Genomic DNA, 17,908 nt, shown 5'->3' on the forward strand with positions numbered 1-17,908 from the left:
TCCCAAAAAATATGTTCCTGACCAGTCCCGTTTTTTTTTCCAGTCGGATTTTTCACCTTCTCTATGTGCTATTTTTCGGCTGCTTCCCCCAGCGGGATTTCTGAGCTGGCCCTTGGGTAGGGGCAGATCCCGTCTCATTGCTAAGGCAGCAGCTGTGCAGCACCCGCTTTATGAGCTCCTGTGCCTTGGCCGGGGATTGTTGGGCGTTGCCAGAGCACTAAATTTTGGATGGAATAATTTCAGCTGAAATAGTGCCTCCAAAATGCAACCATTGTCCTGTGGGTGCAGGGAGCAAGGTAGCAAGAATCGCAAGGAAAATGGAAGGGGATGAAATTCCCCCAGGTTTAGTTATCCAGGGAATCGTGAAAATGGGGAAGCTGGGAAATTTGGCCATTAAAAAATACACAAGGCCATGTATTTCAGCCACTTCCAGTGATATAAATCAGGAGTATCTGTTTGGGACTGGGTAAGAGCCTTAGATGCAGCACTTTTAACCCTTTTATCTGTGGTGGATTGAAGTGGCATCTGTGTTGCATGTACGTCTGGTGCCCGGTGGGGAGCGGTGCCTGCGCCAGCTTGTGCTTGGGCTCCGTGGGGTGGTGCAGCCGCGCAGAGCAGCTCCCTGTGGCGCCTGCATGGTGGAAGACTGCATCTCCCTGCCGTCCCTTCTCGCTCACCGAGGACGTTGGTTTGGGAAGGCACCTGCTGGGGCTGGGTCCATGTGCAAGCATGTTCCCGTGCATGCGTGAGCCTGCGTGCTTGTCCGTTAACGTCGTGTGTGCGCGCGCGCCTGCTTTCCTGCGAGGGAGCGTTGGCACGTGTAGATACCTCCTGCATGTGCTCCCAAGTGTGTCTGTATGCGGCAGAGCAGCCGGGGGAGGGGGGGGCGGGCAGCTTGCTCACTTGTCCGGGTGGGAACCATCCTCTGAGCCAAGGGGAGCAAGGAAGGGGCTGGGGGGAGGCTTTGCCGGCAGCGTGAATGTGTAATGTGTCATCCATCCCTGCCGTACATACACACCACCGCCCCTGCAGCCCGCTCTGCTGCTGTAGCTCCGAGACCTGTTGTTTTTCGGGTCACTGCACTCTCAAACAGATAGCAGCTTCCTTGCTATTTTCCCTGACGTGCGTCACATTACATTGCTTTTGTTTGAAGCCGGGTCCTCTGACCCTGTCGCTAACAATAAGGGATCCTCTGCTCCTCCCAAGCCATATTCTGACACGTTTGCTCCTATGGGTCATGTCTCCCCATGCACGTTTGGGGCAGCGGGGGAAGGTTAACTCTGCAGTTGGCACAACCATCTCCTTGCAAAAATGGAGGTTGGGCTGGCGTTTAGGCTGGGATTTTCATGTTGTGCTGTTTTAATAGCTGTTCGGAGCAATCTGTGGAGGACGTTGCCCCAACCACTGCTCGATGTTTGTGCTGGATGGGATGGCATCAGGCTGTGTGATGGGCCCCTGGGTGTTCTGATGGGGGTACAGAGGGGGAGAAAGCCCCATGCACCTTTTTTCCCACCTCCGCACTCGACCATCACAACAAACCCCTTCTCCCTTCTGAAGGAGGATCCCAGAAGGACCCTGAGCTCAAAGTCCTGGATGCGTTGGCCAGCCTTACGGCCCTCTGCCAGCGTGACATGGGTACGAAATGCCCTTGGAGAGGGGGGAGTGGGGGCCACGGAGCTGTTGGTTGGCCCTCACCCAACTGTCTCGCATTTCGTTGGGCCTGTGGTGAGGCAAACTGGGACCCAGGATGCCAAGGGTTTATTTCCAGGCCTTAGAGGACAGCCTGGTAGACATACTGGTTAGACTGGGGTAGGGAGAGGCAAATTGAAGCTGAGATGCTTGGTTACATAGCAGCTGTGGAAACAGTCATCTTGGAGAGAAGGGAATGGAAACAGAAGCCAGGGGTCCAGGAATTTATTCACCCTGCCTGGCTTGGCCTCCTGTATTTCCTAAGGGACCTCTTGAACTTCACATATTGTTCCATAAGGGTATAATTGCCCGGGCAGTTTTTCTTATTACCATTTTTGTCGGATCATTCAAAGGAAAGGCTAATGAATGAATAGAAGGAAATTATTAATCTTTTGTTTTCCTTTGGGGGAGGTAGGACAGGGGAAGCCACAGAAACCTTTGCAGGTGTGAGGAGCTTGGGAGGACCCTGCATACTCACCTCTGGAAGCATTTCAGCAAACCATTTCCATGCCAGGCATGTTTTCAGCACCTAGGCTGTTCTGTGCTTAAGTGTCCATATCCTCCTGCTTTGGACTGTAAGCCTCATAGAAGGTTGATGTTTCTGTGTTTGCCCCTAGGGGACAGGAAGCTCTTTGTGGGCATGTTAAATAAGCAGCAGTCTGAGGATGACGTGCTCCGACTCTTTGAACCATTTGGGGTCATTGATGAATGTACAGTGCTCCGCGGACCTGATGGTAACAGCAAAGGTGTGAACCCCTCTGTGTGTTGTGCCCCTTCTCCCTCCTCTTCAGGTAGCGCTTACCTACCTCACCGCCTGGGTCTCCTTTCCACCGGGGCGTTACTCCCCTGCCCATCTTTAGGGGAACCCGTATCACGGGCAGGGCAGGAAGAAGCTGCAAGGAAAGCCTGGGGAAGATGGGGAAGATGGGCAAGAGACCAAGGTGAAAGGAGAGGGAGCAGAGCACGATGAGTGGCTGAGCTACGGGGATCGCTGGTGAGCCTCTGGGCCCGCGATTTCAAATGTTTGTACCCACAGTTAGGAGTGCATAGAGAATTTGGGAAAGTGGTAATCGGGGGCAAGGGTGAAGATGGTGACATCGTCTATAGAGTATAGCATCGAAGTAACGATTCGAGACCCTTCCTGTGTTTTCCAGGATAGAGGACTTGGGATGAGTCATCCTTTTTGTTCCCTGCTTTCTTGGGGTGGCTTTCCTTTGCCCTGCCCGAGTTCCAGATACTGTCCCTTGCGTGATGTTGCAGGGGACCCTTTCACGGCAGTCCTGTCACTGCAATCTCCTGTGCTCTTTCTGTCCCTTTCCAGGCTGTGCTTTTGTAAAGTTCTCATCTCACACAGAGGCTCAGGCAGCAATCCACGCACTCCATGGCAGCCAGACAATGCCCGTGAGTATAAGGCCAGGGTACCTACCCTCATCCTCTTCCCATCACACCATTGCAGGGACCTCCCCTCACTGTCCAAAACCATGACAGGTTCGACTGCGGTTTCCAGCTCGCGTGGTTGTGGAGGGTGGGGGGGTGTGTCGGGGGGTGTGTGTGTGTGTGTGTCCACATCCGTGCTCTTGTATTTGGGAACCATCCTGTCTCCTGGGCTGGTGTGTGTATCTATGTCCAGACTGATAGTGACAGCTATAAAGGCTAAACAAAAGAGAGCCGAGAACCAGGCCATGAATTTGGCTCAGAGGCGGCTACCTGGAGTAATTCAAAACTGAGCAGGGTGCGAGCTAACAGTTCAGCGATGTGAGCAGTCAGGACTCCCACGTCTGAGCGCACTCCCCGCCTTCTCTTGTTCAGGCAGTCGAGGAGGCCTCTGGGGCAGGCTGGGTGTGGGGCGGAATGCTTTGTGCATCCTGTGGGGCTGTGTAGCCGCAGCTGTGCCTTCGTGTGCAAGTGGAGCTGCAGTCGTCATCTCGTCTCTCACAATCTCTAACCTGGATTTGGGGCACCTTGTGGGCAGGACGGTGCATTGCTGCAGCCGGGGTATTGCCAGCTGCCAGGAGCTGCTCAGCCTAGCCAGCCGAGCTCATGGTGGTGGAAAGATGGTGCTTGTGGCTGACAGTGTCCTGGGTGTTCCCGCCTGCACCTTGGTGAACACAGACGGGGATTTGCGCACCCGCTTGCGCAGCTGTGCAAGGCCCAGGGTGTGCGGGGAAGGGCGGGCGAGGGAAGGGTTGGATGGACGGATGGATGGGGAAGGGCACAGCCCAGGCTCCGAGCAGCTCCCGAGCGCGTTCACACCAATATTTGCTCTTCTGCTCCTCTTCCCGCTCCTCTCTGCTGCCTGTTCTGCCCCATCCCACCTCGCCTGACTGCTGACTCTCTGGCTGTCCCACACCTCTCCTCCTGCCGCTCCTCTCTCTGTCTCCTCTCTCTGTGCCCAGGGCGCCTCCTCCAGTCTAGTGGTGAAGTTTGCTGACACAGATAAGGAGAGGACCCTCCGTCGTATGCAGCAAATGGTGGGGCAGCTGGGGATATTCACTCCATCTCTCACCTTGCCGTTCAGCCCATACAGCGCCTATGCGCAGGCTGTGAGTATCGCGCGTGTGTGCGTGGGGAAAGGCTGCCCTCCTGGCTATGGGGCAACACCGTACCTGAGCTGGGAGACCACCGGCGGCTCTCTGTAACACGCGGGAAAGCTTCCCGGCACCCGGGAGTTGTTCCTGGCTTCAGTTTCTCTAGTCAGCAGCCTAATCTTTGTGCATTTCTCTCCTGGAAGGGGTGACAGGAGAGAGCTGGGACCTTCTCAACGTGAGGGTGGATTTCGCTGGTGCGGTGTAGGCTGGCAGAGGTGTCTGGGAACAGGTCAAGCATGACCCAACGTCTTTCCGTCTTGTTTTGAGAACAGCTCAGAGCCACGATTCCTGGGTGATGTCTGCCAGACATGACAGTCTGCCAGCTTGTGAACTCTTCCTCAGGGTCTATGGCACAAACGTGTGTGTCTCTGTTTTTGGAGCACCGCGAGAGCCCTGCACCCGGCTTCGTGTGTTTATTTCTCTGCTGAAATCCTCAGGAGGGCCCTAATCCCCCCAGGGTTTTCTCTCACGGGTAGTGTGACCGTGGGGTTTGCAGGATGCTGGAGAGGGAGCTGTGGGTAGCAGAAGGCCAGAGGTGTTCCAGCAGTCTCTGACTCGTCTGGCAAGACTGGCTGTGCTTTGGCTCTTGGTGAGAGGACCTCATTGCCTCGGATGGTGGTGATTGCCAACACGGAGGGAGGTTCCCAAACTCAGCAAGTCCCTGATCAGCTGTGGTGGAGCATCTTTTGGGTCTTCTTGGTGACTCTCACTTTCAGGTCTCTGCTACCAGTTATAAAGCCCATGGAAGGAGGCTCAGAAATTCATAGAATCATAGCATCTTCATGGTTGGAAAGGACCTTTGAGATCATCGAGTCCAACCGTACACACACACACAAAAAAAAAAAAAAATTGCTCAAGGCATGAGAGGTCCTTGTGTCAAACAAAGAACTCAAAGGTAGATACTATTACTGAAAGTAATTTTGCTGGGAGGGGAACGCAAATAAACCTGTGTTTCTAATATATATGGACACCTCTTTCAGCTCTGGCTTCAGTGGTGACTTGGTGTGGCTGCCTTCCATCTGCGTGACAGAGGAGGAACAGTTTCTCAATTGGTGGTGGTTTCCTCTCAGAGAATTCCCCAAAACTGCCAAATGCCATTTAAGTGTGTGGCAAAAGAAAAGAGGCTCCATGCCGTTGGGCAATTTTGGAACTGTCAGGGATTAACCCCAGGCACCAGCTAGGACCGCGCCGCCGCTTGTGCGGTTGTCTCCTTTCCGCCCCCCCCAGAAGCGTAGAGAGAAGAGGGAAAAAAAGAGGGGAAAGGAAAGGGAAAAAAACTCGTAGGTTGAGATAAAGAGAGTTTAATAGAATAATAACAGAAAAAGGAAGATAACAACAACAACAATAATAATAATGGTAAAAGAATATACAAGATAAAGTAATACGACACAAGTCGCTCTCCCCACCCTGTGAATTGGTTGCTCAGCTCCTCCCCAGCGGTGATTGCGGATCCTCCCCCCGCCGGCCAACCCCCATTTATGTAGTGAGCATGACATCTACGGTACGGAATATTCCATTGACCGTTCTGTTTTCTGTCTGTGCTCCTTCTCAGCTTCTAGGGGAAGCTCAAAACAAGTCCTTGACTAGTATAAATACCACCTAGCAACACCTAAACCAGTCTGCATTACTGACATCCCTTTCAGAGCAAATCTGAAAACACAGCAACCGCTGGGAAGAAAATGAACTCTATCCCAGCTGAAACCAGGAACCAAATGCAGAATTTGTCCAACGCAGGTTATTTGATTCTTCTTGTGTAATGAGGCTGAGAACAGCTGTGCCATTCCAAGCTCCAAGGCTTCCAGAAGAATGGTTGAGAGGGGAGAAGCCTTTCTGACCAGTATCTCTTGCCAGCACCAGTCTTTTCTCTCCAGCCCTGTAATCCGCAAGCCAGCTCTACCTGAGGTCTAAGGTTGTAGCTTCGCTCAGCTGTGGGTCAGCTATGAGACGAGCATTCTGCCCTACCTTCTGCTCTCATGGAGCTGGCGCTAACTCGGGCACAGTAGGATGGTGAAGGAGGCAGGAATGGATCACGCGGTGAGGTTATGGTGGCAGAAAGTGCTTTGTTAGCTTATGGTCCAGGCTGTGTAAGGAAGGAGAGTAGCGAGAGCTTCCAGACTTGATCTTCGAGTGCCCTCCAAGCTTCCGAAACTCCTACTGATGACAAGAAGCCAGTCAGGCCCAGAATGTGCTCCTTGCTTCTCTGCATCTTCTTTCTCCTCAGTTGTGTCTGTCAGTTTGCTGCTTTGTCTGTGATTCTTCACTGGCCGCCTTTATTTTGGCTTTCCCCTTGACTCAAGACTCAGCCCGTCTCCCACTGTCAGGTTTTTTCCTCCTTTTCCTTCTCCTTTCCACTGGTTTTGGTTCTCTCTCCTTCTTTCTGAGGCACTGACCTCACACCTGATTGTTTCTTCTCTTGTGTCATCCCAGTCTTTAGTCTCCCTTCTCCTGGAGGAGAGATCCTGGCCAGTTCTCGTATGCATACAGCGTCCCCATCAGAGGGAGAGGGTATCAACCCTTGGAAATCCCAGCTAATATCTCTGGAAGCGGGGACAGAAGGGAGGGATTTCCTTGCTGAATCTCCTAACGGCACCTTTTGGGAGCTGGAACCTCTGGTACGCCCAGGGCTCGAGGGAACTCCAGCACAGTTCCTGCTTGCGTGGTGCAGGGCTTGGAGAACCCCCAGGGTTCCTCACGGGCCCAGGACATGCGGCTAACAATCATCGACGTGGTGGAGTCAGACCGAGAGGAGCGAGTGCTGCCGGAGCGAACTCCTGCATCACAGGCATTGCTTCGTCCCTTCACAAGTGAATAAGCCAACAGCTTTCTCTCCCTGTCCCCACGGGATTTGCTGCCTCGCCAAGGCAAAGCGGTTCCCAGAGGCTCTGGCCTAAGAAGAAAAAGTTTGGAGCTTGGGTTGTTTGGGTTTTTGCTTGTTTTTTTTCAGTTGGATGTTTTAAATTAATTGCATTTTCCTTTAAAAACTACCTTAAACATGAAATAATCACAAACTATATCAGGTCTGCAGTTATTCTGATCTATTGAAAGATACAAAATATTAAAAACAGTCAAACAGTACAAGTTAGCTGATACAGTTTCTACAAAGAGTTCTCACACTTAGCTGGGAAATGTGACTGAGCATCTGGAAACAGTTTATTTCAGTGCTTAAAACAGGTTTTGATCCCAGGTGCCCCTTCTTCCAGTGAAAAGTGAGTATTTCCTTCATTTTGGTGTATTCGACAGGTTGAATTAGGTCAGATGGAATCGGGGAACCGATTGGAAGCTGAAAAAATAATAATCTATCGATACGAAAGAGGCCTGAAGTCTTAAAAAAGCAGCCAGTGCAATTTACTAACTGCTTGTAAGGCTTGAATATTTCTTGTATTTCATAAATCGGTTAGTTCTAAGCAGAAAACGTAGTTTGTTCACACAGACCCCTTTTCTTTCTGCTCTTATGGTTCATCATGGTGATTTTATTTAAGTAATGAAGACAATTTCAGCATGCTAGTTCGGTGCACGGGCAGTCGGATGCAGGTCTTGTTCCAGCCAGAGCCTGGCACAGAGAAAGCATTAATGAGAAAAAAGAAAATCAATATTCATCTAGTAAATAAGAAATGCCTTGGTTCCTGCATCCTCAAATGGGGACAGGGTGAAGATAGGAGTAGACGTACGCGCAGACTGCTGGCCACAGGGACACCTTCCTTAGCCGAGTTTTGTGCTCTCAGAAAGGCCACATTTTGCTGTAATCCCGGTGCAGAGTGAGCGGTTCCCGGTAACGTGAGTGAATCCTGCTTGAGGGGAGTCACTCCAAAGACTGCGGCAGCGAACAGATGCGATTTCAGCCCAGTTGCTTTCCGGAGTCGAGCAGTAGCGAAGCCCTTCGCTGTCGGTCCGTCCTGCCTGCCTGCAGAGACCCTCTCGGCCGCCTGCCTCGGCGTGTCCCACCTCTGCTCCGACTCCGACAAGGGCTCTCCCCTCTCGCAGCGCTGCCCTGCAGAGTCACTTCCACCCCAGCTGCTTCGCCTGTGCCAGGTTACAGACACAGCAGCGCCATGAAATCAGGCGATTCCTCTTCTGTTTTACGCAACAGCAGTAATGAGCTTCTGTGTGGAGGAAATTAAGAGAAGGTTTAGGTAGCTATGAACTTTTTAGTTTCTAGATTCTCCAGCTGAGAATCTGGTAACTGGCCAAACTGTCTTACTGACGCAGCCGTTTGTGGACGAGGCAGGCTATTTGAGTGGTCTGTGTTTCTGTTGCAAAGCAGACAGTGGCGCGCGGTTGTAGTTACCTGTGCTTTTCTTGGGTTTTGCCATGTGCCACCCCCCAGCTCCTCCGGTGGAGCTGCAGAGTTTCTGGCGAGCTGTGCCTGTGCCTCCCCTGCTCTTCTTGCTCCACGGCGACGACAAGGCTTATGAAGGGGCTGGATAATTTTGCATCCAGAACTAAATCTTTGTTGCCGCTGCACTCTGAGCACAGTCCGATTTGACCTTATGCTCCAGAGCACCAACTGATGGCCAAATAAGACCAGAAGGGGTTTTTTTTCCTTCCTCCTCCTAACCCTCCTCTCAACCTCGCGTCCTACCCTCCCCACCCCCCTTCTTTTGGCATTGCGGGTCTTTGCCCAGCCCCGAGTGTCAGGGGACCACAGGAGCTGCCACCCCCAGCCCCGGGGTGCCGGCCGCTGCCAGAGGAAGGCCTGGGCCCCATGGATCGTGGGGCAGACCTCCGATGGCCGAGCAGTCCGTCAGAGCTGGGTTGTACAGGGTGTGCACACCGCAGTGAGCTCCGCGTCTCTCCAGCAGCACGGCCTCCCTGCTGAGGCTGGGCAAAAGGAGAGGGATTTGGATCCCTTTCCTCCAGGAAAAGCGATGCTATTTACTACCTGAGGCTGGGCAAAAGGAGAGGGATTTGGATCCCTTTCCTCAAGGAAAAGCGATGTTATTTACTCCCTGGCGCTGTCCCGGGAGAGGAGGCAGCGCTCAGAGAAGGGGCTGGGGCTGGGGGGAGACGTTGCTGTGCCCGCCGGGGCGGTGGGGCCCGTGGCGAGAGGGAGCTGCTGGGTGCCAGGGGCGGCCCTTCCCCACCGCAGCCGCTCTCTGAGCCCCAGGGGCCCGTCCCCGTGGCCCGGCGCTCGGCGGGGCGAGCGAAGGCCCCTCGGGGCTGCTGGCAGGCGGAGGGGGCGAGGGCGGGCGGGGGGGGCTGTGGCCCTGCCTTTGCGGAGGACCCCCCCGCCCGGCCCTCGGGGGCTTCAGCGCATGGCCGGGCGCGGGGGGCGGCCCCCGCAGGCCCCCCCTCGGGGCCGCCGGGCGCCGCGACCCTCAGCCGGGCGGGCGCGGGCCTCGGAGGTCGCCGCCGCCGCCCGCCGCGGGAGGTCCCGCCGAGCCGCGGGAAGCTCCGGTGCCGACGGCGGGATCCCGGCGACCCCCAGTGGCGGCTGCGGGCGACGGCGGGGCCGCAGCTCTCGGCCGGAGGCGGCGGCGGGGGAAGGCGGAGGCCGGGCGGCCTCCCCGAGCTCCGCCCGCCCCGGGGGCAGCCAGGCGTCCCCTGAGGGGAGCCGGACCCCCGGCGGCGCGGCGCCCTGACGGCGCGGTCCTGCCTTGCAGCTGATGCAGCAGCAGACGACGGTTCTCTCCACCTCCCACGGCAGCTACCTGAGCCCAGGCGTCGCCTTTTCCCCTTGCCACATCCAGCAGATCGGCGCCGTCAGTCTCAACGGGCTGCCAGCCGCTCCCATCGCACCGACATCAGGTGAGGGGCTGGCGCGGGCCGGGGTGCAGCGAGTCCTTCCGAGCCTCCTGCCCCGGCACTCAGCACGGTGCTCGCACGGGTCAAACAGTTCCCGCATCCCTCCGGGCTCAGCGTCTGGATTAGGCCGCTCTTTTCTACCAGCGCAGGCTCTGAGGGCAGCAGCCCCTAGCGCCGCGCAAATTTCTGCAGCCTCCCTGACACCCTCCCGTGTTCAGCACATGCTCTCTTGCCCTTCTGCTGTTCCTCTCTGCTGCACGGTGGTTTTTTTCCCCGCTTTGATATCATAAAGAAAGAGCAGGTTCCCAGGATTGCACCTGACTGAGTATACCACCATCCCACAGTAATAATATCAGCAATAAGTCACGTCGGGTTTGACCCCCTGTCAAGAAAAGGGCTTTGTCGTGCTAGATGCTGTGCAAACCTGGATTAAAAATGCTCCATCCCAAAGCTCTGACAGCAGCCAGGACTAGTGATGCTACGCCCACTCTTCACACTGGTGCTGCCTCTAATTTTGTGAAGGCTCCAGCACTGATCTGTCACCCCCACGTGCCGACTAGAAGAAATAATGGCTTCGTACGCAGCAGTTTTGCCGGGCAGATGGAAGGAGGCAGCATGGGCTTTGCAGGACCTCGACTCTCATGGGACTCTCTTCTTGCTCTACAGGGCTACACTCACCACCTCTCCTGGGAACAGCAGCCATGCCAGGGCTCGTGGCACCCATTTCAAATGGCTTCACTGGAGTGGTACCATTCCCAAATGGGCATCCAACCTTGGAAACAGTTTACACCAATGGTCTTGTGCCATACTCAGGTACGGAGAGCGGGGAAAAAAAACATCCAGAGACCTCAGGAACTGCAGTTCGTTCCTCTTTTCTGGTTTCCCCATAGAGAACACTTTTTCTAGCTCCCTACCAGCCAGGCACTGAGACTCACTTGGTGGGGGTTGTGGGATGGGGCGGGGGAGAGACACAGGGAACACGGGTGGATTCCCTTTGCTCTGCTTCTGATTATGTTCTTGTCTGCAGCCCAGGGCCCTTCAGTAGCAGAGACTTTGCACCCAGCTTTCACAGGAGTTCAGCAGTACGCAGGTACCAGCTTCCCTTGAATCCCTCAGGCCCTTGTGTGGCTGCCCAGATCCTCAGGTAAACAGTTTGTTCTGTCTCCTTGGAATACAGCTGTGTATCCAACCACCACCATCACCCCCATTGCTCAGAGCATCCCTCAGCCACCTCCCATCCTGCAGCAGCAGCAACGAGAAGGTGAGGATCAGGGTGGGAGTGTGTGTCTGGGGGGGGGGCGGTGGGATTTGCGTAGCTCATCTTCTGCACCACAGCACCAATGGAGAGGAGATGGCACTAACCTTTGTCCGCCCTAATCTTTAATATTGGAGCTGGGTTACGGAACCAGCTGTGTCTCTGCAGTGAGCGGACTGGAAGGGGTCAGAGGACGGCTGTCACATGTACTTTTTGCCAGATGCTGCCAAGTACAAAGGGGACAGCAAGCACTGGAACACCAAGCTTTGACCCCCAAAGGGTATATATAGAGTCAGCACCTTCCCTGCGCAGGCAGGGGAAAAGAGCACTTCCTCCCCGTCTTTACTGGTGCCAGAGCCACACTGGTACCAGTCAAACCAGCCTCTCCAACGCACTGTCCCCTCACTCTTCAGCCTTCGTGAGTTTGTTTTTCAACTTATTTCAAAACTGGCCTGGACAGAATGTGAAGGCAAAGGCATTCTCTGTCTGCTTTGTATAGCAGGTGTCAGTGAGGGAACGGCTCCTTGTGCTCGTCAGGCTCATGGGGAGCAAGTGAAGGAGTGGGCAGGACCAGGTCAGCCCAGAAATCGGCTGTGTGGCAATCCAGGAGATTTCCAGTTAGGGCTGTGGCTTGTGGGCTGAAAGCACCCACTGCACAGCTGCGGGCAGGGAACGCTAGGGCAGCGGCTTTCACGTGGCAGTGTCTGCTGGCCTCCTAGGACTGGGAGAGCTACGAACAAGGAGCTGCCGCCTCAGCCAGTTGCCTTCCAGCAGAACAGCACCCCGACACTCGCAGAGTTGTTGTGTCCAGCACCCCACGTGGGAACTGGGCAGGCTGTCATAGCGACTCTTCTCTCCAGAAACTCCAGCTCTGCATAGCGCCTCCCAGCCGCTCCTGGGAAGCCCTCAGAACCCTTTGTGGGCCAGTGACTGAGAGAGACAAGCGAGGGGAGGTCACGGCAGAAGGAGGCAGTGCTGGGGCTCTCCTCCAGTGCTGTGCTCTAAGTTGAGCCCATTTCTCTTCCCCTTCCTTTTGGGGACTCTCTGTTTTGTCCCTCCCCATTGCCCCCATGCCTGCAGGTCCTGAAGGCTGCAATCTCTTCATCTACCATCTCCCTCAGGAGTTTGGAGACAATGAGTTGATGCAGATGTTCCTGCCCTTTGGCAATATCATTTCCTCCAAGGTCTTCATGGATCGTGCCACAAATCAGAGCAAGTGTTTTGGTGAGTGCTGACGCCAGCGGGCAAGGGAAGTGTAATGGATAACGAGGACATTCATGCATGGAGCATGGCACCAACAGTGACGTTATTATCCATGCCTGTGTCCTGTCCTTCAGGTTTTGTAAGCTTTGACAACCCATCCAGTGCACAGACTGCTATCCAGGCCATGAATGGCTTCCAGATTGGCATGAAACGTTTGAAGGTCCAGTTAAAACGACCCAAGGACGCTAACCATCCCTACTGACGGCAGTTGAGCAAGCAGGAGTCACTTCTGCAGCACAGGTAAAGCTGGCACCATCGCAGCACAGTTTCTACGCGGCGCTGGCCAGTGGCAGGGGGCAGCAAGGTCTGGCTGCTCCCTGCGGGGTGGGGAGGCGGGAGCTGAATGCAGTAACACAGCTCGGGGCAGAGGCCTCGCCTGCCGCGCTCAGCCCCAGCGCCTGAGCAAGGCGACCGAGGCAGGCCAGGAGATGCTGGCCAGGTTCAACCAAGAGTCTAGCTCATCAGGCAAGCTTGTGGCAATGAGGCAGGCCCAAGGCCAAGCCAGAGAGTCCATCCACAGGTCAAGACCAGGATCAGCTCTGGTGAAGGTAAACGGGCTCAGACGTAGCCCAGTGATTGCCAGGCAGGCCTGGAATGAGAATAATAAACAGATCCAACACAAGGGTTGGAACCCAGATTGTAAGATCCATGGACAGGACAGGTCTTCCATGATACAGGTCAGCCGAGGACTGAAGGCGCCGTAATGAGACTTCTGGACCCACGGGCAGAGTGTGGACAGAGGCCACAGGGGAGGCTGGCCAAGGCCATTAAGGCCCATTAGTGTGCTCAGGACCTGACAGGCAGCTGGGTTCAAAGTACCCGCCCGTGGTCTAAGCAAGGTTTCAGTCTGCTTTCTGACCACGCCCAAACAGCGTTCATCTTCCTGAAAAGGTTTAAAAACCCGATAAGTTTTGTTTTCAGTTGTTACATGTGCTCTGAAATTAGTCTGCAGAGAACGCTTGCCATGGTTCAGAAGGGACAATCCCATAGAATCGTAGAATCGCTGAGGTTGGAAGGGACCTTTAAGATCATCAGGTCCAACCATTAACCTACCCTGACAAAAACGACTTCTAAACCATGTCCCTAAGTGCCACATCTACCCTTTTTTTAAACACCTCCAGGGATGGTGACTCCACCACCTCCCTGGGCAGCCTGTTCCAATGTCTAATAACCCTTTCAGTGAAAAAATGTTTCCTAATATCCAATCTAAACCTCCCCTGACGTAACTCGAACCCGTTTCCTCTCGTCCTATCACTTGTCACCAGGGAGAAGAGGTCAGCCCCCATCTCTCTACAACCTCCTTTCAGGTAGTTGTAGAGGGTGATAAGGTCTCCCCTCGGCCTCTTCTTCTCCAGGCTGAACAACCCCAGCTCCCTCAGTCGTTCTTCATAAGGTTTGTCCTCCAGACCCCTCACCAGCTCCGTTGCTCTTCTCTGGACACGCTCCAACACCTCAATGTCCTTCTTGGATTGAGGGGCCCAAAACTGAACGCGGTACTCGAGGTGGGGCCTCCCCAGTGCCGAGTACAGGGGGATGATCACTTCCCTAGTCCGGCTCAGTGCACTGTTCCTGATACAGGCCAGGATGCTGTTGGCCTTCTTGGCCACCTGGGCACACTGCTGGCTCGTATTCAGCCGGCTGTCCACCAACACCCCCAGGTCCTTTCCTGCCAGGCAGCTTTCCAGACACTCCGCCCCAATCCTGTAGCGCTGCACGGGGTTGTTGAATCCCATGATTCACAAAGATCACAGAAAAGCAGAGAAAAGGTGAGACGCCAAAGGGCCACCGAAGAGCTGCCTGACCCGAGAGCTGGCTGTGGAAGAGGTAGCTCCCGCCAGCCGACAGACTGGGAACAGGGAGGGCTGGCTGAGCTCGGTCCCTTCTGCTTGGGGTCAGCTTCCTCCACGTTTAAGCAACAGCAACTCAAAGCTTGAGGTTTATGTCCTAATCCCCAATTCCCTCCCTCCTCCCTTTCTATTCAGGTGAAGGGAAAGTCCAGAGGAAGAATTTCTGCTTCAGGCTGATTTACAGAGAGGCCAGTAAATTTATCAACTCTTTTGACACCACCCCTTTCCTTTCTCTGCTCCCCACCTACCCACCCCATCCTCTTTCTGCCCTCCTACCCAAAACATGCAATTAAAGAGAAGGCTCAATATCTGCCCAGCAGGAAGATTCTTGCCACGACGGACTCGCATATTTGCTGCTAATGTGGTGCATAGCAAAGGGACCAGAAAACCAGCAGCCCCTGGGGACCCGAAGCTCTTCCTCTCGGGGTATGCCTGGAGTACATGGACCAAGAAAAACCCGCTGGTGTGTCTCTAGGTTACTGCAGTGATGTATGGAAACTTAGCTCCGTCCCTCCCTCCTGCCCCGTCTCCTGGCCCTTTCATAGATAAATATAAATATATATATATACAGTCTCTATTTTTTTTTAAAGTGGCTCACAGGACCAAACTTTTCCATTCAGAGACTGACTCCTTGCAAGAGGGATTGGAAGTTAAGGGTTTACCTTTGCAACAGTGTCTTCTCAGCAAGCACTGCAGATAGGCCTGAACGTTTTTGAGAGGATGCTTGGATGGACGAGAGCGAGAGAGACAGAGCGCATCTCTCTGCTCAACGTTAGCAAGAAGCAAGGAGAAAGAGAACTACATACCTCCAGGATTAGGGCGCAGCCAGCTGCTCAGCTCGAGTCACTCATCCACCGACCTTAGCACCAGCCTGGTTAAGGATCTCAAGAGCTCTCAGACTTACCTTTCCAAGGGCTTCTGCAGACAAAGCTCCTGGAATTTGGTGCCAAAGCCTATCCCTGAGCACTCCTCGATTAGGCTGAAAGCACAGGAACCCAGTCCCTCTACCTACAGGAACTGTACTGCCTCCCGGCGTGCGGCACAGCTCCATGTTTCATAGCTCTCCATGGTAACGGAGCGTTTTCTTGATCAAGGCAAGAGAAGATGAGAGAGTGTGAGCAGATGCACTCTCCAAAACAGAGCGACAGAAGCCTCCCAGGGGCTACAGCCTGCCTCCCCGTGCCAGAAGTAATCTAACGCTGGTTAGCTGGCAGTTCTGCTTCCCGGGAAAAATGGGACGTTGTCTCCATCTGAATCTAGCAAGAGGACTCGCCTCTTACACCCTCTGCAAAGCTTTCCCAAGCAGACACAAGGATAGTATGATGAAAGGGGGTTGCCATTCTGGTTTTTTTTCCCACCACCCCCTCCAAGGCACAGATTATACATTATGCAGCATATATAGAGACAGCTATATGCACATACACTTCAGCACAGAACATAGTTCAGAGCTTAACAAAGATCCCCTGGGGGGCGGGGGGGTGTGTCGTACTGACAAGGCACGTCCATTTAACAACTCCAAACTGTCTCTTGAAGTTTCTACCAAGGAAAGGAAAGAAAAACAAAAGAAACCGACCAACCCCACAAACCTTCTGAATGATTAGTTTCAACACTCCAGAGGTTGATAAGGTACCAAGAACATTCCCCTGCGTGTGTGCGCGCGCGCGTGTGTGTGTGTGTGTGTGTCCGCGTTCAAGCGTGAACAGAGGGTTGGTGGAGATGGGCTGATGCAATTGATGCTAAAAAGTGAGATATGGGGACTTCAGAGAACCTCGTCCAATTCTCATCCTCCTCCAGTTTCCCTTCGTTTAAACGTTCATGGCACAGTTCTCTAAGCACCTTCACATCTCCGCAACCACCCCTCTGTACCCGATGCTGAGAGATTATGAGACGGATGAAGCTGTGCGAGTCTTGTGTGTTTCTATAGTCCATGTTTACTTATTGTAAATACCATTTTTATACTTAACATCTATTATGTACGTGATTTGTATAATGTACTTTATTTCTGCTACAAGTAATTTCATGAAGTTTAAACTTAATCTAATTTTGAACAAAAAAAAAAACCAAAAAAACCCACAAATGCAAAATGGGGAAAAAAAGGACTTTGGAAATTCTACGTCAAGCTGGTTTAAAACAAGCATTTACAGTTTCTTCCATCACAGTTACTGATGTGACTGTACAGGTGCGATACAAGCTTCGTCAATGTCAAATTCCTCACTCTGGTAAAAAAAAAATAATTATTTAATAAAAGTTTTACTTGCTAAGTAGCTGGGCTTTTACTTTGTGTGTTAGTTGCACCTGCTTTTAGATAATGCTTGCACTTGAAGACAATCGCCAAAGGCCTAAGGCGAGGAAAGCGCTTCCATTCAGCAAATCGTCTCTTCAGTCAGTTAAAAAGCGTTTCACAGGGGGCGGGTGACAGAGCCCGAGTTCTACAGAACAGCACCCTGCCTTGCTCTCACCACCGCAGTGTCTGTGGACTTTTATGCCAGTCTTCAGCATATGAGCCCCAAAACGCGAATTTACATTAGCCCAACTGCAACGCACGAGTTCAGCAGCCGAGCTCCAGCAGAGCCAAACGCAAACCGGTCACAGCTCCTGTGTGCAGGTACCAGAGAGCTTTTTAAGAATTCCTGCGTACTCTGCTCACACCCGGAAGAACGAAACTGGTTCTCTCAACAGCACCTTGATGGAAATCAATCGGAAATCAATCAATCCATCGAGAGCCAGAGCCCAGCCCACCTGATGCTATGCACGGAACCAGGAAAAAGGAAAGCAAATGCCCAGACTCCTTATCTCTGCCCTGAAGTTGAGGAACATGCTTGGGGTTGGTAGAGAACCGACTCCATCTGCCATGGCCATGGTTCAGCCCCCCTTCTTTAAAAACAGCAGTTTCCCTGGGCCTTTCTTCTGCTTTGAAACCCCTGTTCAATGGTGCTGGAGAAAAGCAGAACAGGAGCAGAGAATGCAGCCTGGGACAACCTCGGTTTTTGATGCCTCCTTGCCCCTGCACTAACACAGTTCTGCAGCGACTGAGCCAAGGCGCGTACTGCAAACTGTCACGAGAAGCGAGCAGGTGGCTGTTTTAGAAAGGTGAGTTCAAATGCCAGAGTTTGTGAATTGCGGTGAGTTTTTATTTCCACGCAGCTCCGTAGAAAGCTTTGTCATGTCAACATCCAGTCAACGGCAAGGACAGAGGAAAGAAAACACTCGGTGCCTCTTCCTATGATGTGAATAAAATGTACTTAGGACTAAAAGTGCCACACACTATTCCCGCTAACAAGAATAAGAACTGAAGCTGCAGTGACATCTCTTGCAGGCACCCAAGATTTTATATTTAGCTCGGAACAGGCACGTACTTAGTCTAGCACCTCGCTGTCAACCGAGCAAAGAAGGAGTGGGGCACGCAGTGACCCTTTCCCAGGAAGCAGCCTCTCACCAGCCAGAATGTACCCCTCAACTTGCTTTTTTTCACTCCTTGGAGAAGACCAGCTACAATTGAAGAAAGACTACGACTGGCAAGGCTC

The 17,908-nt window shown here is 53.3% G+C and overlaps 2 protein-coding genes across 3 annotated transcripts in view; one reads left to right on the top strand and one right to left on the bottom strand.

The window, feature by feature from the left end:
- The window catches only part of CELF5 (CUGBP Elav-like family member 5), a 43,452-nt gene extending 27,974 nt beyond the window's left edge, over nt 1–15,478 (top strand). Inside the window, exons 4-13 of one of the 2 annotated variants that reach the window (XM_054182157.1) lie at nt 2,307–2,435; nt 3,011–3,090; nt 4,086–4,232; nt 9,878–10,022; nt 10,686–10,832; nt 11,047–11,109; nt 11,197–11,280; nt 12,355–12,498; nt 12,612–12,777; nt 14,520–15,478. In XM_054182157.1, the coding sequence (XP_054038132.1) occupies nt 2,307–2,435; nt 3,011–3,090; nt 4,086–4,232; nt 9,878–10,022; nt 10,686–10,832; nt 11,047–11,109; nt 11,197–11,280; nt 12,355–12,498; nt 12,612–12,739 (1,067 nt within the window). In that variant the 3' untranslated portion in view covers nt 12,740–12,777; nt 14,520–15,478. Of the gene's footprint in view, nt 1–2,306; nt 2,436–3,010; nt 3,091–4,085; nt 4,233–9,877; nt 10,023–10,685; nt 10,833–11,046; nt 11,110–11,196; nt 11,281–12,354; nt 12,499–12,611; nt 12,778–14,519 lie in introns of those variants that run through there. The other variant, XM_054182158.1, reaches the window with a different exon arrangement.
- Nucleotides 15,479–15,810: 332 nt separating this feature from the next.
- LOC128900715 (hydroxysteroid 11-beta-dehydrogenase 1-like protein) overlaps nt 15,811–17,908 on the bottom strand; it is a 30,737-nt gene continuing 28,639 nt past the window's right edge. Inside the window, exon 10 of the mRNA XM_054182183.1 lies at nt 15,811–17,604. Coding sequence (XP_054038158.1) covers nt 17,546–17,604 — 59 coding nt within the window. The 3' untranslated portion in view covers nt 15,811–17,545. The remainder of the gene's footprint in view (nt 17,605–17,908) is intronic.

The sequence above is a fragment of the Rissa tridactyla genome, chromosome 22, assembly GCF_028500815.1.
Source record: "Rissa tridactyla isolate bRisTri1 chromosome 22, bRisTri1.patW.cur.20221130, whole genome shotgun sequence".
In the NCBI taxonomy this organism is placed as follows: Eukaryota; Metazoa; Chordata; class Aves; order Charadriiformes; family Laridae; genus Rissa; species Rissa tridactyla.